This window comes from Lynx canadensis, chromosome A1 (genome assembly GCF_007474595.2).
Source record: "Lynx canadensis isolate LIC74 chromosome A1, mLynCan4.pri.v2, whole genome shotgun sequence".
Classification (NCBI taxonomy): domain Eukaryota; kingdom Metazoa; phylum Chordata; class Mammalia; order Carnivora; family Felidae; genus Lynx; species Lynx canadensis.
The window spans coordinates 209,022,419-209,047,663 of NC_044303.2; the positions used below are offsets into that span (position 1 = coordinate 209,022,419).

Below are 25,245 nucleotides of genomic sequence, written 5' to 3' on the forward strand. Positions count from 1 at the left end.
TCTCTGCTCTTAAGAGCGTGGTTACATGATTGATGAGCTGCAACTGCTTAATCGCGGGGGGTAGGAATGGGGGTGGAGGTGGGGTGAGAGTTGGCTCTTGACTTGAGCAGGAACTTCAGAGGCACCTCAGAGAGAAGCACAGAGCCAAGAGTTGCTCTGAGACTCCACTGGCTTCCTTCCCTTTGGTAGAAGCCTGTCTGCAGCCACCTGATGCCCGCTGCCTCCCCCAGCAATGCCTGGATCCTTCGGTGGATGTATCGTAAAGACTCATCTTCATTGAGTTGCTTTCGTGGAATGTCTGCTGGACGGGGGCCCACGAGCAGACGTTATAAGAAAATGGGGTTGGAAAGCTATGCTGCTAGCATTAAAACAGAAAACCTTAAAACGTGAAAACTTCCTCCAAGCTTCTTTTTTGGATCCTGCAGATTCCACTGATCACGGTTCTTAATTCCATTGTCTGTAGTCAAGGTCACACAATAAACATGCAAAAGCGAAGCCTGTACCTTCTGGATGCTCCCACTAAAGGGCTTGAGGATGCCCGAGTTCTTCTTCACATCATCGTAATTAGGGACTCCACCAATAAAAATGTCCGTGTTGCACTTAATCTGTGTGAAGCCTCCCTGCCAACAGATGAAAACCAAACACGGTATAGCTTCAGAAAAGGTAGTAAGGTCTGCCAAACGGTAGAGACACCTTGAGGACCCACCGCAACAGGCCGGCTGGACTTTCACGTTGTTTTGCATTGCGACCTTACTGCCTGTTTGTATGTTTGGAAATGTATTAACCTCTCTGGGACTCAGTTTCATCACCTATAAAATGGCAGCCATCATATCTACCACATAGGCACGTCACGGTGAATGTGGTGGGCCGCATCACTGTCCACCAGCATTCAGCGCTTCTCCACAAGAGCCCCTTCTCCCTGCAGGGAGATGACCTTCAACCTGTTGCTCTTGAGTGGGGCCAGGTAACCTGCTTCAGCCAATAAAGCGTGAACAGAAGGGAAATGAGTCACTTCCGGGCAGAAGGTTTCAGAGCCAGAAGGTGACTCACAGTGCCCTCTCCCTCTCTCTCTGTTCCTTCAGCCGGGGTGTCAGATTAGAGCTGCAACTGAACGTTGATGGACATGTAGTGCAAGTAAGAAATAAGCCCTTATTGTAGCTGATCTTCTGGAGCTGTTTGTGACCCGCTTGAGCGCAGCCTAGCCTCTCTTGGAGGCAGAGAGCCCACCGATTTAGCACTTTGCCCAGAGTTGGATGATTAATCAGCATTCCAGTCTGACCAGCTATTGTTATATTAGGCAGTGGTAAAAATAAAACCTCTTCAGGCCAAGAGAAAAGGAAGGCATGGTGGGTGGGAGGCATTCCTTGCTATCAACTACAAAGGGTAGAGAAATTCTCCTCTTTTCCAAATTCTCAGAAAACTACCCAGGTCAACCCCCAAAGCCTTGCCCTGTTACCGGTCATTTCAACAGCTTAAACTCTAACGGGTGGGCTAGACAACAAGCTGTGTATAATATTTAATGTCTAAACTCTTTCACACATGAGCTGGAAGCAAAATGTGAAAATGTCCTAAGACAACAAATAGAGATAAATGGAAATTTGAGACTCTAACATAAATCATTATTTCCTTTGATTTATGGTAAAAGGAAATATAAATAGTAGCAGCATTTAGTCATTAATTTAACAAATATTACTGGGCATCTACTGTGTCCCAGGCACTAAATGCTAGACAAACAACAGTAAATAAGGAAGACCTGGTTTCTGCCCTCAGAGGCAGAATCCAGACACATAAATGGGCAGGTGGGATTAGCTCAGCAAGGGCTGCTCAGGGGACTCTGGATGCACTTGAGGAGGGAGTGCACATATCCTACCCTAGACACAGATAGTCTGGGAGGTAGTAAAGGAAGAGTCAGAATTATAGAAATCAGTCAAAGTCAGGGCTTGAGAGGAATATAGTAGGTATAAGGGCAGAGGCAAGGAGGGGCCAGATACTGCATGCTTAGAAACGCCCTCTACCCAAAATGCATCAAGCTTTAAGCAGAAAGAAAATAGTTATATCTGTGTTTTAGGCAGATTACAGGCCAAAGGGAGGAGAACAGACTTGGGGTCAGGTCAATATAGAGAAGGAGAGACAGAACAGAGAGGAAGGTACGGGATCTAGGAGAGTCTCACAGTGCCCAGGTCCCACCAGGGAACAGCATGGAGGTCTTGACTGGAACATAGACAGAATTGCCTTCCATCAGTAACCTTGGGGCAGCGTTCTTATTTAACTAGGCAGGGGTTTGGGGAGGGGGAGGGGAAGGCAGTGTTCATTAAAGAAGCAGAAGGCCTTTCAGGAATTGTAGTGGCTGGATGGAATGCTGACCCTGGAGGGAGCTGTTACCACACCGCCCCGCCCCCACCCCCCCCAGACCCCAATCACTGTCTTAGCTCTTCTAAAGTTAAAATAAGATAGTAAGTGGAAAGGAGAAAGGTTGCAGGGTCAAAGGGATGTCAGAGAAACAGGCTGTTTTGAAAAACCTTTGAGTTACAGTTGTATCCAGTGAACAGGACCTGGCCTCATGGGGTGAGAGCTGGTTCCTTTTGGTTTCTCATCAAAACCCTCCCCTGCATCCCTTCCCCCGCCCCCCCCCCCCCCCCCCCCCCCCCCCCCCCCCTCCTGTTGACAAGAGACAGGGCTGCAGCTGCCACACCCACAGGGAACCGCAGGAGAAAAGCAAACAGACCCCACCAAAAGGAGGCTTCGCCTAGATCTGCCACTTCTGTTTAGCTGGAAGTGGTTGGAAAACCTGAGCAAAGCTGCTGGTTAGGGTTTTCTGGAACCCTCAGAGGCACATCCCATCCTTAAGTCTGGCATAGACTCAACCCTTGGCTGTTAGTATTTCTCAGCTGAGCAACCCAGAGTTTGGCTTTCGCATGGACACTGAGGGGCCTAGGCCCTGGGTTAATCCCCAGAAGAGTTCTTTCATCCCACCCATCTCTAAGCTCTAAGACCACTACTCCTAATCCCATTGCTCTCTAACCGAAAGAGTCACCTATGCCTTTGAACATGGTATGGACAGCTGGGGAGCAGAATCCCCTGCTGGGGGAAGATGTGATTAAGGCTCAACTCACTGAGATCAAGCATGGAGCCTTCCCACTCCTGTCTCAGAGCTGCCTCAAAAAACCCCAAAACAAAACAAAACACCCTCACATGCACACAGATTGGCTACACCTGTACCCACATGTGCACACTGCTTTCCAGGTGGGCAGCACTCCAGCCAGCTTGGTCCATTCAAAAAGCCAATAGGGAGGCACTGGTTCTACCATATTGGTTGAATTCTTACTCTCTGATATTGTAGCAATAGAAATTCTGAGGTGTGGTTTTTACCTTTGTGTTGTCTCTTCACTGTAGGATCCCAACAGTAAATACTGTGTCCTAAAGAGTTTCTTCTTCATAATCAAAGGCCTTAACCCTACCACCTGCAAATATTCCATTCTGAACTTTTGTTCCTGTTTTACAAATGTTTGTAACTAAGGCCTACAGAGATACAATGCTTTTTCGAATTTATATTAATTCAACATATAGTCAAGTCTAGTCAAGTCTATAGTTGTGAGCTACTAATTCTATCTTGGACTGAAGTCAGTTGTTAGAATTTTCTGGATCATACCAGAAATTACTGCTGTTCTCCCTTTAAAATCCATTCCCCTTCATCCACCTTTCCTTCCTTTCTGCCTTCCTTCCTGCCTTTCTATTTTCCTTCCTTCCCTCTCTCTTTCCTTCCTTCTCTCCACAAATACATATATAGAACATTTTCTAGGTTTGAAGAGTGCTCACCTCTTGAAGCAGAACCCAGTTGGGGATTCTTCTTATCCTGAGAAAGTCCTTGGTTCTGACAGGACCTCCCACCACTACCATCTCTGATACTGGCCTTGGGACATACGTGTTCTTCCTTCTGCTCTCTTCTCCAACTAAATACCTCTTTCCTCACCAAAAGTCTTTTTTTATTCCTTTTCTTTTTTCTACCAATCCACTTTCTTATCAGAATACCCACATTCACAAATGCCCTCTTTAAATCTGGTGATGCACAGAACAATGACATTGGGAATTAACACAGTGGAAACCCTAAGTCCCCTTTAGGGGACTAAATTTTTTGTGGGTAAAGAATCCTAGTAGGTTATAATTTAAAACAAATCTCTCTTATCTTTTCTTAAAAATGTCATTTTCTTGGGGCACCTGGGTGGCTCAGTCGGTTAAGCATCCAACTTTGGCCCAGGTCATGATCTTGCAGTTCGTGGGTTCAAGCCCCACACCAGGCTCTGTGCTGACAGCTCAGAGCCTGGAGCCTGCTTCAAGTTCTGCGTCTCCCTCTCTCTCTGCCCCTATCCCGCTCATGCTCTGTCTCTGTCTCTCTCAAAAATAAATAAACATTAAAGAAAAATTTTTTAATGTTATTTTCTTTGGATATGACCTTGGAAATAAGATCATGGGTGAGAGTTATAAATTTGAGTAGAAATTCTGTGCTCTTGAGGTCATGAGAGTACTCTATTAACCAACAGGAATAAGTAAAGCTACATAGTGTTGACCATGTACTGTTGTGTTTTACATATATAGTTATTTTAATTGGCACAACTCTACAAAGTAGGCGCTATTATGGTTGCCATTATCCCCACTTTATAGATGAGGAAACACAAACTTGCAGGTCAAGTGACCCATCTGAGTTCACACTACTGGTAAGTAATGGAGCTAGATCTGGAATCCAGGAGCCTGGCATCAGAGCTGTGTTCTTGCCAGATGTGTGGCCCCCACAACACTGGCCCGACCTCCAATGTATGTCCTGACCTACTACATTATACACTGACTCAACAAAGACAGGGACTGGCGGTAGGGGTGGGGGTGGCAAGTGATTTTATAAACGATGTACTTGTATTAGTTCACTTAATCCTTGCAACGGCCCTGTGAGACTGCTGCTACTATTCCCCCATTTGCAGCTGAGGAATAGACAGGTTAAGTAACTTGCCCAGTGGGGAGCTTGGGTTTTAAGCCAGGCAATCTGGCCCTGGAGTCCATGTACTTAGCCATTACTCTGCTGCTTTTCTCTCCAGGACAGGAAGAAAACAGTAACCCAGTTTGCACTGACACGTGTCCTTCTTACCTCTGCCATTGCCTCCACTACCTTCTGCTTATCCACTTGTAAGATACCATTCTTTGCTGTGCGAGATACATGCAGCTCATGCCAGTGGCCCAGGGCGAGGGGGTCTTCACTCCTGTTGAAGGAAGGAAGCTGAGCGTGGGATAGCATCAGTGGTGGTATGGACAGTGTTCATCAAGCTGCCCTGATGAACCGATGCAACCTTAGCTACCTCATTCATTCCATCACAAGAAAACAATCACTCCTGCTTAGTGAACACAGCGGTGCTCGGTCCGTTTATTGGACCCCTTTATGGTAGGAGCATTGCAATTATCACTTTATTTTATTACTTCCAACAAGCCTGAAATGTGGGTAAGATGAGCCTGGTGTCCTGGAGGAGAGGTGACAGTGAAATGTGATCATACTTGCACACAAGCTTTGAAAAAGAGAAAATTACCTGGACTGTAGTGTAAACCACAGATTCTTTCGTGTGCTGATGGCTACGGCATCCTTTGAAATGCATAAAAAATTAGGATGGATGGATGGATGGATATAAGGATAGCTAGACATGTGATAAAGCAAATATAGCAAAATGTTAATTATAGATGACAGGTGGGAGGAATAAAGATGTTTACTGTATAATTCTTTCAACTTTTCCACATGTTTAGAATTTCTCATAATAAAATGCTGGCGGGGGGAAAGAGTCCATGTTGTCTGATATTGTGAAAAGGATTAAAACTAAAAATTCAATTAATTCAACGTGAAAGTGCTTGAAGTTTAAACGATTTCAATAAGAGTTTTGCACGCTACTTTGGACAGTGAGGTATGCAAGAAGAGGATAATTATTGCATTTGTATTTCTAATGATGTCTAGTTCCTGGCCTTCACTGAACCTCCCAATTATTTTTTGGTCCTGGATCATCCTTAGAAAACTGTCAGGAATACCAATGGGCACAATTATTGAAAGGTCTCCACCCCCTCACTTGATTTTTTTGCTCTGGCAAATGCTTTTGTGATTTGTCCTTAGCAATTAGAATTTAATCACCTTGGCTAAATCAATATGCAATAAAGAAACCAGAGGCACTCTTTAAGCAGCCCCATCTCCATAATAAGTACCACCGCCTTAGTCGTGTTCTTGTCCTGCAGAGGTCATTCCCTGTCAATACCCTGCCTTCCTCGGCACAGTTACATCGATCACAGCCGTCACGAGCTCATTTCAATTGCCTCGATTTTTGAATCAAGTTCATAATGAATTTGACCACCTTATCCTTTTCCTAAAGTTAAAATGATTTGGCCAATTCCACAACTTCCTGTGGTTCAGGATTTTACTGAATTTTCTTAATCAAGCAGGAAGTCTTAGAAATGATCTTCAGAATAAACATCTTGCAACGGGGCACCTGAAATGCCCACAGTAATCCCTGTTGTCAGGTTACCCTGGGGAGGGGATGGGACAGGGGTGGTCTTTCCCTTGGACATTCTGGGCACTTGCCTTCTTTTCGTTACACCTGATACTCTGAATTCTTTTTCCAGGCACTTTTCTGACAGGCAGGGAAACGATATCTTACATTAAAAAAAAATTAGGGGCGCCTGGGTGGCGCAGTTGGTTGGGTGTCCTACTTCAGCCAGGTCACGATCTCGCGGTCCGTGAGTTCGAGCCCCGCGTCGGGCTCTGGGCTGATGGCTCAGAGCCTGGAGCCTGTTTCCGGTTCTGTGTCTCCCTCTCTCTCTGCCCCTCCCCCATTCATGCTCTGTCTCTCTCTGTCCCAAAAATAAACGTTGAAAAAAAAAAATTAAAAAAAAAATTAAATAACACTTCTTGTCTCAAATAGGCACAGAATGATGAAACAGAGAAATGCTGGACACTAAGGTCCTATGTGTCTGTGACCCCAGAGCTGGAGCTGCCACCATGGACGGGAGCCATGGGGGGGGTGGTGCGATCTGCCCAAGAGGAGGGCTGATGAGCCCGACACTCCCCCTCACTCTTTCTGGTCATTCCTTATCCAGGAGGAAGCCATTTGAAAGTACAAGGTGATATTCAAGGTGTCTTCCCTTCTGAACTTGACAAACAGTTCTACGTGAATTGCTTAGACTGTTTTGCATAATCTTATGTAAATTGAATCAATTAAACACCCACCAAAGTTGTCTTGAGACATAGGATGTTTTTGTATAACCAGAGGCACAAAAATGTTTGCCCATGACCCAAGGTGGGAGGTGTCAGTGACGTGCAGGAATTCAGCCATAGGACAAAAATGAACTGTCCTTTTTAAGAATTCTTGAAACCTAATGCAGAAAGCATTTCCCATCGGCCATGAGAAATGATCAGCAATTAAGGGCGATGTATGGCTGTAACATCTCTCCCGCAGTCTTCCTAAAAATGACAGTCTAGCAGCATAAATTACAATTGAATGCAGCCTGCAATTTCCTTTAAAACAACCACTACCTTTGGATTTCCTGCTGCGGGGCACCATTGAAGGAAACATCGTAGAGAGTTTCAAAAGAGAATTCGTCGAATATAGGAACAAGGAGCATGTCTGCATTAGATTAGCAGGCCCTCTGGCTGGAGGGTAAAAACTACCGTGGAAGGAACACAGTGCGAAGAGGGAGACATAAACAAATAAGAGAAACGTCTGTATCCACCATCATCAGGCTCTGAGGGTGTTGTAAAAATCGTGACGTGCTGTATGGGAACAATTGATCTTCGAAGTAAATTAATAGTACAAGCTAGATAACAGGAGGAAAGGTTTGAGGACCCAGAGCTACTTCTGCAGATACCAGCAAGTACTTCAGAAGCACCTGTTCACTGCCATGCTACTGAAACCACTCATCACACCGCCTTCTCGAACATATCGGTCAGGGATGAGCCTCTGTGATTTGCAGATTCGCTGTCAGACTCCTTATCTGGAGAATGGTCAGAGATGTGCTAACCATCTAGTCACCATCAAAGAAACAATGCGAGAGGGTGGTAAAAAAATCAAAGTCAGGTCACCAAGGGCATGTCTGTCCATTCAACTTCCGTTCATACTTCCTTCCTAGTCATCCTCTATTGACGGAGTGCCCACAAAATGATGCTAGGAGCACGGATTGATCAACTACAATTCATCAGGTTTTTGTGACGGCCTTGTGCAAAATGAAGGCAGCCTATCCATGGGTTGAAGCAGAGAGTTCCTACCTGCCGGGGAGTTACTTGACAAAAGGAAAACTTGCCAGTAGGAGAGAATGATCTATAATGAAGTATGTCATACCACCAGGACACGTTTCGGAAAAGAGAACCACGGAGGGACGACAGGAATAGTGCAAGCTATCAGGACAAGGCCATCTTTTTCCAAAGTGACCGCTGTTGAGCTTTCTGGGGGGAAAGGAGCCCCTAAAGGTCTCAGCCCTTACCTGAGAACACCAGTGCCAGAGCCACAGTCAAAGCGGAACTCCACGTGGCCCCCTGCCATGTTGATGGACACAAAGTCTTTGCTGCCCGTGTCGTAGCTGTAGAGGAGGACACCATCACCCGAGTCCGGCCGAAATGTGATCTCAAACTCCATGAAGGAAAGGTAATGCTGGGGCTCCAGAGGCCAGGGTGTTGCAGCATAGGATCTCAGGGACTCTCTGAATTGAGGGATGGTCAGGGTGAAAGCTGAAGAAAGAAGCGTGCTGTTAGAAATCCCTCTGTGGCAGAACTAGCCATGTTCTCTTCCTCCTGGGTACGGAGCTGACCTACATTTCCCAGCTGCCCTGAGTGAATTGGGTAGTATAACTGAATTCCGGTCAGTGGACTGTGGGTGGGAGTATTATACGCATCCCAGGTCTGACCCCTAAAACTTCCTACCATCTTCCATGCACCCTCTCGTCCCTCACCTGCTAGCTGAATGCAGGAAGCAGGGGAGGATTCTAAGGGCCTGGCAGAGCCCTAGAAGGCAGGGGCCTGTGTCCCTGAATGACTGCATGGCACAGAGGCCACCCCCACCCAAACTCCTCACTGATCTGCAGTGATGTGTGACGTGAGCAAGGATCGAGCCTTATTATGTTAGGCTACAAAATATGAGATGATATGTAACAGCTTTGACTTACAGGAACTCACACGCCCTCTTCTAGGTGATCTGAGATCTGAGATTATTCAGTGCTAAAGAAAAAAAACCCCCAGGATGGTGTCTTAGGTCCAAATTTGAATCAATGGTAGAAAAGTTAAAACATGTTCAACTTGGGCCACCTGGGGGGCGCTCATTGGTTAAGCATCCAGCTCTTGATTTCGGTTCAGGTCAAGATCTCACTGTGGTGAGATCGAGCCCCACATCAGGCTCAGTGCTGGGCATGGAGCCTGCTTGGGATTCTCTCTCCCTCCGGTCCTCCCACACTTGCACGCGCTCTCTCTCTCTCTCCTCTCAAAAAAAGTGTCCAACTCCACACGTTTGCCAAAATCTTTGAAATCTTTGAAATTTCCCCTGATTCTGTGTGTTTGCGTATGCACATGTGTTTACGCGTATATATACCCACGTATTGAGACAGGTATAGTATCGAGAGGTGGACAATTCACTAGAACAGTAACAAAAAGAAGAAAGATTACTCTTGTGCCTTCCCATTGTTAACGACTCTGTGTGTCTCTTCCCCACATTTTCTCTGAACTTGTCAGACATTCTCAGAAGCATGAGCTGCAGATGCTCTGAATTCAGTCTGATACAGACCACACGCATAAAGGCTTTTCAAAGTTACTTGAGGGCCAAAAGGACCCCACCAAAGCCTGGCCCAGAAGCATCTTAAAATGAACCTATCTTTGGTTGGCTTGACACTCTGACACTCAAAGGCACTCCAATCTGATAAAAAAGCAAAACAAAACAGATTCTCCCATCTCTCCCAACAATGTATAGACTTTAATCCCATAAACATTTATGGGACTTGCTAAGAGCACGCTGATGAAAAATTACATCGACATGAATTAACAGGGCAGGCAAAGTGCAGCCAACTTGCTTCTTTCTCACCATCTTCACAGTGTCGACCTTTAAACCCAAGGGGACACAGGCAAATGTAGGCGTCGGCTTTGACTGCTGCACAGGTGCCGCCGTTGATGCACGAGGCTTCGTCACAGAGTCCACTGCTGCACTCCCCTAAATACAGAACAGGAATGACAAAACCGATTCATCGCGTCAGCCAGTCCAAGACGCTGGAGCTGACCGCACCAGCTCTGAATACACACGCTCAGCTCCCACTCGTGTTAATTTGTACCCCTGCCCAGCTGCAAAACAGCCTTCAGGGTAGGTGGAACGTACCCTTCATTTTAGTTTGATTTTGGCCTGTTCTTTATGAAGTGCCACAAAGAATCTTTAAAACATGGCGGACACAAGAAATCAAATAGTAAATTGTTTGGACGATTTTACGACCACCGACGAAGATGAATGAGTTGTTTCTGCGTTAATCCATCTGTCTCTTATTCCAACAAGAGCGTGTTTCAATCCCTTCCGTGTCAACATGGTGTTTCTGTTCCAAGCATTCTAATTTGTGTAGCCCCAGTTACCTTAAGTGCTACTGCCTTGTTGGTTCAAAGTTGAGGCAATAAGGGGAGCACGGAAGCCACATCTAACTTATTACCTCAATCTTCCACTGCTCTGTCTGGGGCAGGAAGGGGCTGGGGCGGGGGGTGCTTCGTAATACCTCAGCATATGCCTTCCAGCATCCCTACTGCCACCTCCAAAACTGAGATCTTATGGGGGACAGGAGGGTGGCCTGGAGTAAAAAGCGCTGAGAGCTTCAACACCAGATGGGTCCATACTCTTTACCAAACACGTATCAGAGAGGCCCATACAGGGTATACTCTCACTGTCAAGATCATCAGATGACATGGAAACACATGGACTTCTCCTGCTCTGCTTTTCTCCTGCTTCTTTGGCCCTCCTCTTCTCCTTGTATAGAAGAAATAAATTTCACAGATGGGCCACTAGCTGGCCCAGAACAACACAAGTGAGTACTAAACACTTGCTCCCGGGGTAGGGACAAAGGAGCACATCTCTGACCGAGCCGTGAGGGGCCCGGCCCTGAGCCCCGCAGGCTGTGATGCTGCGCCTGCCTGAACTGCAAGCCCACTTCTGGTGCGATGAAAAGCCTCCGTTGGCCATCTCAGCAGGGCAAGCCCCCCATCCTTTTCTCGTCCGTCCTCTGCATTTGTGGAGCTGACCCCGTCTTTTCTTCCACGAAGCCTCGCTGCGAGCGTGAGCAGGGCTGGGTATAGTGTGCAGCCAGCCGAAGAGGCCGACTTCCGGAGCCGAGGACAGAGTTTAATTAAAGCCCGTCCAGATGGCTCGTCGCCACAGCCGGGGTGGGCTGGCCTCGGCGAATTCCAGCCGGGGCCACTGGAAGCTCAGGGCAGAAGTGACCGGTGGCCTCTGCAGCCACCGCCTGAGAACATGGCCAGCATCCAGTCTCCTCGGGGTGATGGACATGGAACCATGAGAGCCGGACTCTCACAGCCCCTGAGCCCCCCCGGGTCTGGGTGGGCTGGGATTCTTTCCCCGAGAAGGGCGGCTCCCACAGGAAGAAACGAGGTTCTTGGGTTATTTTAGCTACACATGGAAAAGATATTACTTTACAAATCTGCATTGTGACTATCCTTTAAGAGGGGGGAGTGGGGTGGGGGTGTTGATGAAAGCAACACGGCGGCAGGATTCTGCTGGCAATTGGTACGCAAGATGGCCCGTGAGCGGCGGCGTGGGAAAGAGGAACGGACTCCCACGGGGAGGGAACGTGGGGCTGGCAGGGGTGGTAGCAGAGGAAATGGACAGGGAGCGAAGACACGGGGAAGGGAGACCCAGCCAGTCCCTTCTAGAGCTTGAAGGCGGAGGCAGACCCTAGCAAGGCCTCCGGGTTCCTCGCCTGGCGGTCTGAAAGGACAGCGGCGGGAGTACAATGATGAGCACGGCTGTGAGCAGGAGCTGGTTTCTGAGGCACAGAGGACCTGGCGTTGGGAAGCAGACTCCGCTTCCCATTCTCTCCCTCCCTCTCTCTCTGCCCCTTCCCCGCTCGTGCTCACGCTCTTTCTCACTCTCTCAAAAGAAATAAACATTAAACAAACAGATTGCATAGCTTTATTTCAATGTAATTGTTCCCTACCATGGATGTTATTCTCTACATTTAAAAACATCATTTGTGTCAAAACATCCGGCTGGCGGGGTCAGTGGAACATGTGACTCTTCATCTCGGGGATTGTAAATTTGAGCCCCATGTTGGAGGGGGAAATTACTTAAAACTGAAATCTTTAGGAAAAAAAAAAAAAGAAAGAGAAACACCATTTTGGGAAGAGTCCACAGGCTTTACCAGACTGCCAGAGATGTTCACAGCACACAAACGGTTAAGAACCTTTGGGTTACTAAATTGATGATCCTGGCAGCAAAGTCCAGGAATGTAGGGAAGGATGGGTGCAGAGTTTTAGAAAGGAGGAAAACTGTCAACTCTGAGAGTGGGAGGAAGGAAGTTAGTCGCAAGGTCATGTGCACAGAGCGCTGGCAGGACCTCACCATCAGTATATAACTTTTATTGACATTGAACCTACTAGATGCCAGCTTTACGCAAGACAATGAGGTGAGGGCAGGAGAGAAATTAGGCCTCGGAGGAGAGAACAGCAGGTGGGATGGGGCAGACTACATGAAGGACGCACGGACGGTGAGCAACCACCCGCCCCTTGTCCACCAATCCGCGACTGAAGCCAGTCTATTTCCCGGACTGAAGATCTGTCCACTCGGTCCACATCTCCACCACCACTACCAGCCTAGAGCAAACCGTCATTATCTCTGATCTGGATTGTCGTCATAGCCTCCAGCCAGTTTACACGTGCCCCCTGGACACCGCTTTCAATAAGCTTTCCACAGCCAGAAGGATCGTTTCAAAACACAGACTAGATCATGGTAAACCACCTCCCCCTCATACTCCCACTGGGACAAGCCATTTCCTCTGCCTGGAATGATCTTCCCTCTCTTATCTGCTTAAAAAGAAATGCTTCAGATATCAGCTTTGGGTTATATGCTCAGAATGGTTATATGCTCAGAATGCTCCAGCCCATAAAATCCCCTTATTATACACTATTATTATACCACCGTTTCTTCTTTGTAACACGCTGAACTGTAATTTTTTCATTGACTTGTGTGACTATTTGATCAGTTTGGTCTTTCCTTGTGGCAGCTACATGAGGGCTGAGGTAGGATCCTGTTTTCTTGTTCATTACTGTCTCCCCAGGACCTGGCATCATGACTAGCATTAAGCAGATCCTTAAAAAAGTATCTTGAGAGAAAGCATGAGTGAAACAGTGATAAACCATGGTGAGACCCGTGGCCACCTCACACGTCTTGAGTCTCAAATAACTTGAGAAGTTGGCTTCCCAATTTGTCACATTGACCCAGTGGGGTGTGGAAATCCAAGACAGGATTGGAAAAACTGAGTTCCGGTGGTTTAGGTTTAAGAATTTGCATGGAAATAATAAAAGAAAGTCTGGGCGAGCGAATGCGAAATTTTGCTGAGATGACTGACTATTCTAGAATGTGGGTTTAGAGAGAGTCTAATTGCTAGGAATAATCTAAAGAAGGTGATGAAGGGGAAAGGCTTCCGTAATGAAAGGCCCCTTTGAGGAGTTGAGGTAGGCTTTAATGGAGGTGGGGAGGGGGACAGAGAAAAAGCTGTGGTTGAAGATAGCAGTGACAAGTTAGAGATACCAGACAAAGGAACCGTGACTCTGCTACTGTCATTACCTTCTTCTGGAAGCCTGTATCTCCACCAGAAATTCACTGCTGTTTGTATGAGCCCAGTCTTCCCTCATGGTGGCACTGCATTTAATTTAAAAGAACTTGAATTTCTGGAGGACTAACTCAAAGTAAAGCAAGTATGGAGGTTGAATAACCATCTCTGTTCTAGCACTCAGGGGGAAAATGGGGAAAAAATGAAAAAAGGCAATGAGACTGATGCCTGCCATTAAAGTTCATCACAAGGCTCGTAGACATCAAATAATCCAATAGCAGCTTCGGGGGGGGGGGCCCAGAGCCAGCAAGGTGGGCCCATTTGGTACCACCTGCTCAATGGAGAGGCTGGTTTTGCACAATGTGAGAATTTAAAACACTGCCAGAAATCGGTCCTTGCTCAACTTTGCAAGGTCTCAGCTACCTGTCAGGGGTCACCATGCAACCTCAAGACTGCAGATCTGGATTTCAGGACTGTTTCCCGTTTGTCCGATGAAGAGAGAAAAAACAACTGATACCCTGCTGAATGGGTGGAGCCAGAATATTAATAATAATATTAATAACAAATACTTACAACATGCTTGCTATATGCAAAGCACCAACTCATCTAGACAAAGGGATTTTAGGAGGAAGTTACTAAAAAAATTCATAGATTGAAGACCGAATTCCCAATGTGACTGCATTTGGAAATAGGGCCTTTGAGAAGCTAATTAAGGTTAAGTGAGGTCTTAAGGGGGGGACCTAATTCAATCTGACCAGTGTCCTTATAAGAAGAGGGAGAGACACCAGGGATATAGACACAGACACAAGGCCCGATGAGGACACAGTGAAAGGATGGCCATCTGCAAGCCAAGGAGAGAGGCCTCAGGAGAAGCTAAACCTTCCAGTGCTTTCAGCTTGCATTTCCAGCTCCAGACTGTGAGAAAATAATGTTACTAAAACCACCCATTCTGTGGTATTGTGTTATGGCACCCCTTCCAGGCTAAAACGGTCACTGAGTTAACCGACCTTAGAATTATCTATCTGCTTTCAGTGACGGAAATAAATGTCCTTACTGCTTTAAAGACAATCCTAGTCTTTTCAGCAAAATGGTTCTGGAACAACTAGACAACCACATGCAAAAAACTGAATCTAGACACAGACCTTACACCTTTCACAAAAATTAACTCAAAGAGATCACAGCCCTCAATGTAAAATGCAACACTATGAAACTTCTACAAGATAATGTGGACAAAAATCTAGATGACCTTGGGTGAGGCTTGGGATAGCTTTTTAGAGACAACACCAAAGGCATGACCCTTGAAAGAAATAACTAATAAGCTGGATTTCATTAAAGTTAGAGAAGACAAGCCATGTCTAGGAGAAAATATTTGCAAAAGACACATCTGATAAAGGACTGTTGCCCAATATATATATATATAAATCTCTGAAAGTTCAACCGCAAGAAAATAAACAACTTGATTAAAAAATGGGCTAAATAAAACCTTAACAAAACCTCACCAAAGAAGCCATACAGATGGCAAATAAGTGTATGAAAAGATGCTCCACATCATATGTCATCAAAGAAATGCAACTTACAACAATGAGATACCACTACACATCTGTTAGCATCCGAACTCTGACAACACCAAATGCTAACAAAGATGTAGAGCAATGGGAACTCTCAGACATTCCAGGTGGGAGTGCAAAATGGAACAGCTACTCTGGAAGACAATTTGGCAGTTTCTCACAAAATGAAACATGCTCTTACTATGTGATCACCACACCATCACACTTCTTGTTGGTATTTACCCAAAGAAGTTAAAAACTGATGTCCATCCAAAAAACCTGCACAATGTTTACAGCAGCTTTATTCACAATTGCCAAAAACTTGGAGGTAACCAAGATGCCCTTCAGCAGGCATGACAAACATGCCTTGCAGTACATACAGACAATGGAATATCATCCGGCATTAAAGAGAAACGAGCCACCAAGCCATGAAAAGGCGTGAATAAAACTCAAATGCATATTACTAACTGAAAGAAGCCAATCTGAGAAAGCTACATATGATTCCAACTATATGACATTCTGGAAAAGGCAAAATCATACAGAATATAAAAAGGTCAGTGGTTGCCAGAGGTGGGGGGTGGGGTGAGCCATAATATGAACTACGGGCTTTGGGTGATACTGAAGTGGTAATTCAAGTTCATCATTTGTAACAAAGGTACAAAGGCGTGTTGCTAATAGAGGAGGCTATGCATGTGTGGGGGTGGGGGATAGGTGGGAAATCTGTGTACCTTCTCCTCAGTTTTTTTTGTGAAGCTTAAACCGCTGAAAAATAAAAATCAGTCCTAGCTCTGCCTGCTATTTTGGAGAAGTTATTTGACTTTTACAAGCCCTAGTTTCTTCATGTATAAAATAGGTATCATAACAATTTCTACTTCCTAGAGCTGGCGTGAGGAGTTAATGAGAGGGCATATGAGAAAGTTGGACACAGTGGTCAAGAATTAGAATGTGACCATTTCTTTTGGAAGCAGAGAGCATACGAAACCTCTTCTTATATTACTGTGTTGGCTTTTCCACTGAACTGGGTGAGTAAGGGAGGGTGAAAGCGCTGAACTGCCTGCTGCTTTGTTGGATGAGACCATGCCATGCTTCGTGAAGAGAGCCAAGGGCAACAGGACACAACCGAGGGTTTGGTGCACCATATTGTTTATCCTATCTTGCTATTCAGATCCAGGTCATCATGTCTGCAAAGCACCAAGCTTGTCCCCTGGGCCACCTCCCTCCTAAAGTTTGACATTAGCCAGCTGCCTAGGGTTTCAATCCATGAAGCTTCTTACTGCCCTGGCCCACACCAGAAAGGCAATCCCACAAGAGCACCCTGGCCCACTGGGCAACCACTTACCCACGTCGGCCCCACTGAGTGCTTTCCCCAGTGGCCAGGGCCTCAAGTCGATTCGCTTCCCATTGACGGTGAGCGACTGCACACAGCCTTGAAAGCCTCTGTTTGTTCCTGTTGCTCTGACCAACCAGTAAGCACTGGGGGCCCCACCAAGATAGAGGGGCGTCCGGAAGGTAATTTTGCTGTACTGGCCCTGTAAGAAAGAAGAAAACCGTAACTCACTAAACAAAATCAAAAGCCAAAACACAACAGATTTTAATGAGGGACATGGTTAAGATGTAGTTTACAGCCCCACTGCTTTCTTCCATCTGTGTTTATGTTTATGACATTGCCTTACTGGAAAATTAAGCCCCTGGTTACCGTAGGAAACTCAGTGAGCTCCTCAGAGGGCTGTGTTTCGAGAAGGGATGATTTTGGAAGCCTAGAAGGGAAGGGAAGGTAGGTCAGAGCCAAGAGCAACCCAACGGGCAGGGTACTGGGCCGGGCATCCAACAAAAACTTTCTCTTTCCAGTCTTGACACCAACTTACTGTGTACCTTGGATGGTTCACAGGGTTATTCTGCGTCTCAAAAGATGATAATGCTAATTTTGTGTATATGTGGGCCAACGCTTACCTTTCCTATTCCCAGCCACCTTTATACTATATCCTGCAAGAAACATTGTGTGTGCGGGGGAGGATTGCCACACAGATTGTGTTGCAAAATATTTTGAAATTTGCTCATGGATACAACTTGTGTGTGTGTGTGTGTGTGTGTGTGTGTGTGTGTGTGTGTGTGTGTTACTACGGTGAGGTAGGGACATTTCTAATCTTAGAGAAAACCACAAACTGGATTGCAGGTTTTGAGGTTACAAAACACAGACCTGAACATTAGGTGGGACAAAATTAAGGCACCCTTGGTCATTTTTTTTTTTTTTTTATTACAGAAATATTTCATTCATTTGGATTAAAGGGGACTGGGAAAAAGCATGTTGCCAGAATTTTTAAAGTCCAGAACGTAAGCCACTGAAATGTGGCAAACGAAATGTTGCCAACAAATAGAACATCTAATCGTTACTTTATCTTTTCTAATGAATGGATAAGAATCATTTACAAATAGTGTGCTGAATGTGAGCAAGGCAGCTGTAAAGTGCTTACAGTGAATTGTAAGGACTGTTTGCCAGCCTCTGGGCACACTGCTTTTGTGGGATGACCTGAATGCCCTGTTGGCTTATTTCGTTAAGATCCTCAGAATTCACTCCTGAAACCCATCTTCACTCTGTTCCCTGATTCAGGACTGTACCAGGAGCCTGACCACTTAGCGCTTTTTTCCTTTTCTGGAACAGCAACCCTGAGCCCCCCTTACAACGTCCCAGGCAATAGTCTGGTAAAAGCTGGCTTTTACCTTCCTCTGGTGAGGGTTGCTTTGGGTTTCTGGAGCCTGCTTTGCCTACGAGGCAGAGAATTCGAAGTGCCCTGGAGTTTTCATTTCCCCCAACACAGCACTTAACAGTGTTTGATGGGTGCCAAAGTGTGAAAGTCCAATTGACCAGCTTTGGGTTGGGACCGCTCTGAGGTATAACTTATACTACAGAGCTCCCCTAGGGTCAGGCTGAAGCCACACAGACCCTGAAGAACTTTGCAAACCTTGATATAAGACAGAGTCACTATCTCCCAAGATAGTTTACTAAACATTCCACAGCTGCTGTCCTGCTTATACAGCTTGCTAGCCAAGTCCCGGGAGGAGAGTGGCAAACGCTGCCCTGAGTAGCCGTAAAATTGTACGCTTCCTGCAGTTAATTCTTATATTCATTCAAAGGATAAGATTGGCAAAAATACAAACACTCATATAAGCCAAGTTCACATTGACCTCCCTACCAAAAGGTTTCGGTAACTTTTTTTTTCAACACCCCCAAGGACAGGACAGGAAACCGTCTCCTGAGATAGTCCTTTGCACTTCTGCGCACTTTTGTATGATTAAGTGGAGTTAAAATCACTCCCTTAGGCTCTCCCATTCAACATCAGCCTGGGGGGGGGGCACAGAGTAAGTCCTTCTCTCCCCAAATTCCCTCTCTGATTCTATGAAAAGGCACCATCCACACCTTCACCTTCTTTTCTCCAAACTAAACAATGCTCCTTCAATGAATCACTCCAGGGATTTCAGGTCAGTTTCCTGTTTCAATGATTGCCTTCATGTTCCAATATGTCTGTGGTCCTCTTAGAGGACCTCTTCGAGTACAATCACAGAGCTGAATGCAATCCTCTTAGAGGATTAGAGTTACCATTAGAGCACTGGAAGCTATATACAGGGCTACTAGGATATCATACGATCATCACCTCGCTTTTTCTAGATGCTATGCCTCTATTAATACAACTTGTAATTTCTTCAGCTTGTTGTTACCACATGGCTCTGCTTATTAACCTTTACTGAACTTCCTTGCTTCAAAACATAAGACATTTTCACATGTGTTGTTGCTTTTATTACAGCTTCTCTGCCCTATATTCACTATTACTATTTTGGATCCAAGTTCAAAGCTTCTTTATTCCTATCAAACTTAATTTTAATCATATTTAGGGCTATTGGTCTGGGATTTATGTGATTCTGTAGTTCATTTATCCTGTCTTTTTTCCTAAGAAGTACATGCATATATGCATAAGCGATCTCACTGGATTCATATTCTCTATATTTGCATTCTTGTTCCTTTGGAAGCTTTGGGGTCCAAATTAATGGGAATCAGCAAAGCATGGCTCTTTATAGGATATATCTTGCCAGTAAAAAAGTCCAGGCAGGGAGGAAGCTATATACATATACACAAAGGTTTTCTTGCTACATTTTTCCTGAGAGAACACAGACACCTGCCTGATTATAATTACACACTCCGTTCCTTGGCAGGTTGCTAATCCAAACTGTTTATTCTAAACATGGTTCTGAAATTGCCCAGAGCATGACGAATATGTGAATACCTAGGTGATTTACTGAGTAGCCCCACAGTTAAATTGTTTTACCGCTTCCTATAACCATGGCCCCCCAAAATGGTAGATGAAAGGATCATTCCTGCATATTGAACCAAGTGAAACTTTCCGAACTCTTTGCTAAAGCCACAGAATTGCAACACCCTTGCCTTGAAAGCAAGCTTTGTGTTTGGCACTAATAATGGCTTCTATTCTTCTGATACAGGCCTTCTTCTACCCCTGGCTTTGATGTCCTTGTGGAAAAAGAACATGTCCCTGGGCACAAAGCCAACTGCATGCTTCTGCGCCCCCACAGTAATGACGCTTGCAAATCCGATTCTGCTCCTCAGTAGATGTGGGATGGATGTGTGCCCTGAAAGCCCACCGAGAGTGGTAAGAGCCACTGAGATACAGGAGCATCTCAGAGCTGGGGTGCACAGGTTTGCCACGAAAACCAGCCCATCCGGAGCTTGCATCCCGCCAGCGTGGCCTGAGCTCGGCAGCAGGGACCTCTTGGGACGCGCGTGGTGGGTGCTGGGTGGGTGGGCAGGTTGGGAGGCTCACACTCACCTGGGACTGGCCAGTCACCGGGGTGCCATTGTTCAGCTGCAACAGCCCGTTCAGCCCATCTCTGTAGAGTGTAACCGTGTGCCAGCCCCCCAGTTTGATTTTGGTTTCACTTATAATGATGCCAACCCCGGTTCCACAATTAAACCTGTGGGGAAGAAAAAAAAAAAGAAAGAAAGGCTCTTGGATCAACCAGCTCATTATGCTTTCAGGCCCCACGGATACCACTTCTGGGGCAATGGCTTCTCTGAGAGTCAATCTGTTTAGTTACGTTTATGAATATCAAGGACTGTTTAAATCTCTACAGGAAAGAGCTAAACACCTGCTTTCTGGGCCGGCCTCAATCTACTTATCTTAATCTGCCCGCAGACCTTTCAACTGTGGGCCTCCTTCAACCTGATTTTCTCTGCAGCTTCGAAAACGATGGGCAACTAAGATCCTCCCCCTCCTTCTCAGTGACTGCCAGATGCTTCAAGTGGATCCCAAGAGCAGAGAATTAGAACTTGAGTCATTTTGCTTCCAGGTATTTCTCTGGGGACTTCCCCCAACTCCCAAATGACAGGCTCCAGCGATATTATTTAAATGTCAAAAAACACTCAATTTGGCCAGCTGGCTAGCACTGCCATCTGTGTTCAGCTGTGCCCAAATGCAGGTGCAGTTTCCATAGGGGGGGAGGCGTGGGCAGAGGGGGAACATTCTCAGACGATTGCTTTATTCTTGTTTTTGCTTTGTTTTTTCTCCCAGCTTCCCTATGGCCCAGGGTACCCACCAGTCACTATGCCTTACACCCATGATTTTGACCCTTTCCAGTCAACTTCCAGGCAGCCACCATGCCACTCCCCCACAGATCCTGAGATGGCCAGTAGGGAAGGACACATGACCAGCACTGTCCTTCTCAGGACGTGCACTAATTACAGTCCCTTCTCATGGCTTCCCTTTGTCTCCACGATCCTCAGTGGACTGAAATGGGGTTGAGAGGCATTGCGGAGCAGGCTCATCTAGAGGGGGATACCAGACTCCACAGCAGCTGCCCAGTTGGAGAGCGGCCAGCAGCCAATCACAGCCAATGCCACTGGAAGTCTATCAGATCCTTCAAGGGTGAGAACCACTGCCCCAGATCCTGGCCCTAACATCAAACTCCCATGAATCAAAGCATTTAGCAGAGGATAGGGGACCACTGTCTACCCCAAGTGGGATGTTTCAGTCTTCTTCAGCTTAACCCAAATAATTTTTGTGCTGAAATAATCAAAAGACAATGACGGTTAATGCTTATTGAGTGCTTGCTATGGGCCAGGCACTGCTCTAAGCACTTGTATGTATTAATTCACCTAATCCTCACAAGAGCCCTGGGAGGAAATGCAGGCTCAAAGAGGTACAGTCACTTGCTCGGAGTCAGGGAGCAGAGGAGCAGTGTCATCAGGATCTTAACCAGTACACTATGGAGAAGGACAAGGCTGATCCTCATCGGTCATTCTCAGATAGGTGCTTGTGTACCCTTGAGGGTGGCCAAAACACTCACACCTTCACAAAACTCTGCCCCCAGAAAACCACACGCAAACCAAAGATGGCTTCCAAGATATATTGGGAGAGAAATGACCAGGGCAGAGGAGGAACACCAGACAGCCTGCCACAGCCAGAGGGAAAAACAGGGATGGGCTCTGAGCCTCTGGGAGCCCTCAGGAGGTTGTAGGCTCCTCTCTGCTCCCCAGGAATGTCAGTCCGACCTACCACAGGGGACAGGGAGAAGATCTCAGCCTCCTTCCCATCACATCCACTAGGGCTGTAGGAGCAAAGGGACTAGATCACTTAGGCTCACTGTTGCATTAGCAGGATCTACAACAGTCCCTGGTACACCGTGGGTGCTCAAGAAATATTTCCTGTTGAACGAATGGATGGTTATAGGGTTCTGAAACTCAAGTTCCAAGGGTGACCCTGCAGTCCCGATAAGCCACTATTTAGTAACCTTTATCTCCAGGAATCCGTTCCATGTATTTTTTACTCTATAAAAATGTAAAAACATAATGTAGGATGGTATTTTAAAAATCTGTGGGATTTTAGTGAGAGTTACCTGAATTGGAGTGAGCGTCGGATGATGGCCAGAGACATGAAGTCACCCCTCCCGTGTTCATTCTCCCCGCAATAGAGCAGTAAACCATCTTCTGCCTCCGCCTGTTGTACAAACAAACGCCACACAAACAATGAGCACCACCTGGAAACACTCATGAATATGAAACCTGAGCATTCTCCCTGTGGTCCTATTTACAAAGGGGCAAGCTCATGGACTCCAACTAACTCCCAGTTGCCAATTCTCAGTTCTTTCCCCTTTAAAAAACGGCAGCGATATAAACAGTGTGTGACAAATGGCAGTGAGGTTAGAGAAAGGTGACTCCGCATTTGACCTGCTCTTTACTTGGCTTTGTGGGTCCACCAGCAGAGCTTTGGGAAAATGTGTGCAGAGACCACGGTCACAGAGAGGCTGTTTGCATGTCCATCAAATTCTACTTCCCCAAAGAGCACTCTATTTGTTTTTGTTTTCATTCTTTTTACTTCCCTCCCTGTGGAGAAGCATGCAAATTTGCTTCTTTCCTTCTGTCAGGAGAACAGGACGATAAAATCAGCCCCACTGACAGACTAGTTTGGTTTTCACCCATGTTGGCTGCCCTAGCCTGAGACAGATCATCTTTTGGACGATCTCAACACTCAACACACTCAACACTGTGATCATGATCTCAAAGGAGGCTTGTTTCCAGGTCTCAAACCTTGTTGTCTGAGATGCCCAAAAGAATAACTTGAAGCTGAAGTCGCTGATTGAATTCTGATGTGCAGTTGATTCAAATCAGAGAGCGTCCACTGGGCCCTCACTATGTGCGAGGGCTTTGTATAGCAGCTTTCCTATTTGTTCAGCTACAGCCATAGCATTGAGGGCAGACATTTGGGCTCCCTCTAAAAGGGATTTGGGAATGGGGAATGCATTATACCTCTGAAATCCTGGCCTGTGAGGAGTCACAATTATGAGCAACAGAGCTGGGACCTACACATTCTCACTGGTCGGCCAGTCATTTCCATAGTTCAGTAGCATACAGGACCCACCCTCCACTCCCTGGCACCCTTGAATGTGTGAACGTGCCCAATGTTCTCACTACCCTGTGAACAGGTTTCAGGACAGGCCCTGTGTCATATTTACCTTCTCTACTTACCTCCCTGCTTCCTGCACCCCCACCCGACCCCGTCTGATGTGGCACAATGATGTGTTAAGCTGTCCATCCAATAGGCATTCATCAAACAACTAATCCTTCTTACCCTAAATTCAAGAGTAATTTGAAATGCCTGATAGGAGTTCTTCAGAGGTTCAAAGGTTACAAAGGAGTGGCCAAAGAACTGAGGATACTGTATAACAATATCTAAAAAGAGAAAAAGATAACATAAAAGAATGTTATTTCCTCACTTCTTCAAGTGCAAAAATCAATATATGCCATTGCCCGGATATCATTAAGTGAAAACCCCTAATAATCTATTAAACCTAGCTCATTATCGTCTCTACTTTTTACACTTATGATTCTCATTCTTGGGGACTTAGAGCTTCTGAAATTCTTAGGGAGAAACTGGAGATTGTTAAATTGCTACCTAAAAAGAAATCAATGGCTTTAAGACCACTGACACCTGTTTTCCAGCTGTACGTTTGTGTAAGTGTAAGTTGGCTCAATTATTATCTTTCTTAACCTTCACGCAACATGCTTCAGCTGCATGTTTTCGGTAGAGATGTGATCAAAGTAAAGTCCACCTCCCCAAGGTGCCTTTAGGATGATTAATTGCTTCAAAAGTACTACATGTGTGGCACACATAGACACAGGGCTGCTATTCAACTAGAAGCAACAGAAGTTGCCTTACCTTTTTCCTGTGTAGCTAATTTAATCACGAGTACATGGAAAAAGGGGCTTCTCTTAGAAAAAGGGCTAGAAGAAACCATGTGTGGACCACAAAACTGCCCTCTGGCTCCCAATGGGACCAACCTCCCTACCACATTCTTTTCCCCACCAAGGGCCTACCTTCTGAGCAGCTCTCACCACCTCTGCCCAGGTTGCAGTGGCACCGCGAGCCCCCCCAGGTGTAGTCATTGACACAAAAGCTGTCAGCTGAGCAGAGCGTTTCATCACAAGACATGTCAAAGAGCCTCGGCATTACAGCCACACCATTCTTCCTTTTCCTCTCCGCTGGAGTGGGCTGGGGAGCCACTGTAGTCATTGGGAGAGACGCTAGGGTAGGGGGGACAAGCCTAGAAGCGGTCTTTGGGTTTGACCTGGGTGCCATCTTGGATTCCCCCCAAAATTTCTTATGTCCTCCTTTGATAGCAGGAAGTGGTTTAACCTAGAGCCAGAGAAGAGAAAGGATTCAGGATTAACACCAACACAGTGTTTAGACAGCCTCATTTACGGTTGGTGTCTAATACTTGAAAAGTCCCTTTTTGTTATTTCTCAAAACTCTAGGATGTAGATGGGGCAGATAGTACTGACCCCAGTTTATGGATAAGAACTTTAGGCTCAAGGATTTTAAGTACCTTGCCCTGTGCTATACAGAAAACTAGTGGTAAAGCTGATATTACATGATTTTTATTGTTATAATATCACGAAGATGCCTCACTTTGTCAAAGAATTGTTCATTTCCTTCTAATACCTGACTTTGTACATTTTCACGTGGTGGGAAATCTAAATATGTTTTTGCCAGTCAGCAGGCAGGGGCTGGCTACACAACATTAGCGTGCTAGTTGCTACTAATTTATAAGCACCTGGAGCCTAATAGAGAAAATAAATACGTATTAAGAGCAAATGGGGGGCGCCTGGGTGGCGCAGTCGGTTAAGCATCCGACTTCAGCCAGGTCACGATCTCGCGGTCCGTGAGTTCGAGCCCCGCGTCGGGCTCTGTGCTGATGGCTCAGAGCCTGGAGCCTGTTTCCGATTCTGTGTCTCCCTCTCTCTGACCCTCCCCCATTCATGCTCTGTCTCTCTCTGTCTCAAAAATAAATAAACGTTGAAAAAAAAAATTAAAAAAAAAAAAAA

The 25,245-nt window shown here is 46.0% G+C and overlaps 1 protein-coding gene across 1 annotated transcript in view; it reads right to left on the reverse strand.

Annotated features, from left to right (window-relative positions):
- Positions 1-25,245, reverse strand: part of EGFLAM (EGF like, fibronectin type III and laminin G domains) — a 180,537-nt gene that overhangs the window by 27,068 nt on the left and 128,224 nt on the right. The window contains 9 exon segments of the mRNA XM_032594538.1: positions 504-620; positions 5,135-5,246; positions 8,494-8,737; positions 10,077-10,202; positions 16,699-16,888; positions 20,195-20,339; positions 22,260-22,360; positions 23,492-23,592; positions 24,238-24,556. Coding sequence (XP_032450429.1) covers positions 504-620; positions 5,135-5,246; positions 8,494-8,737; positions 10,077-10,202; positions 16,699-16,888; positions 20,195-20,339; positions 22,260-22,360; positions 23,492-23,592; positions 24,238-24,556 — 1,455 coding nt within the window.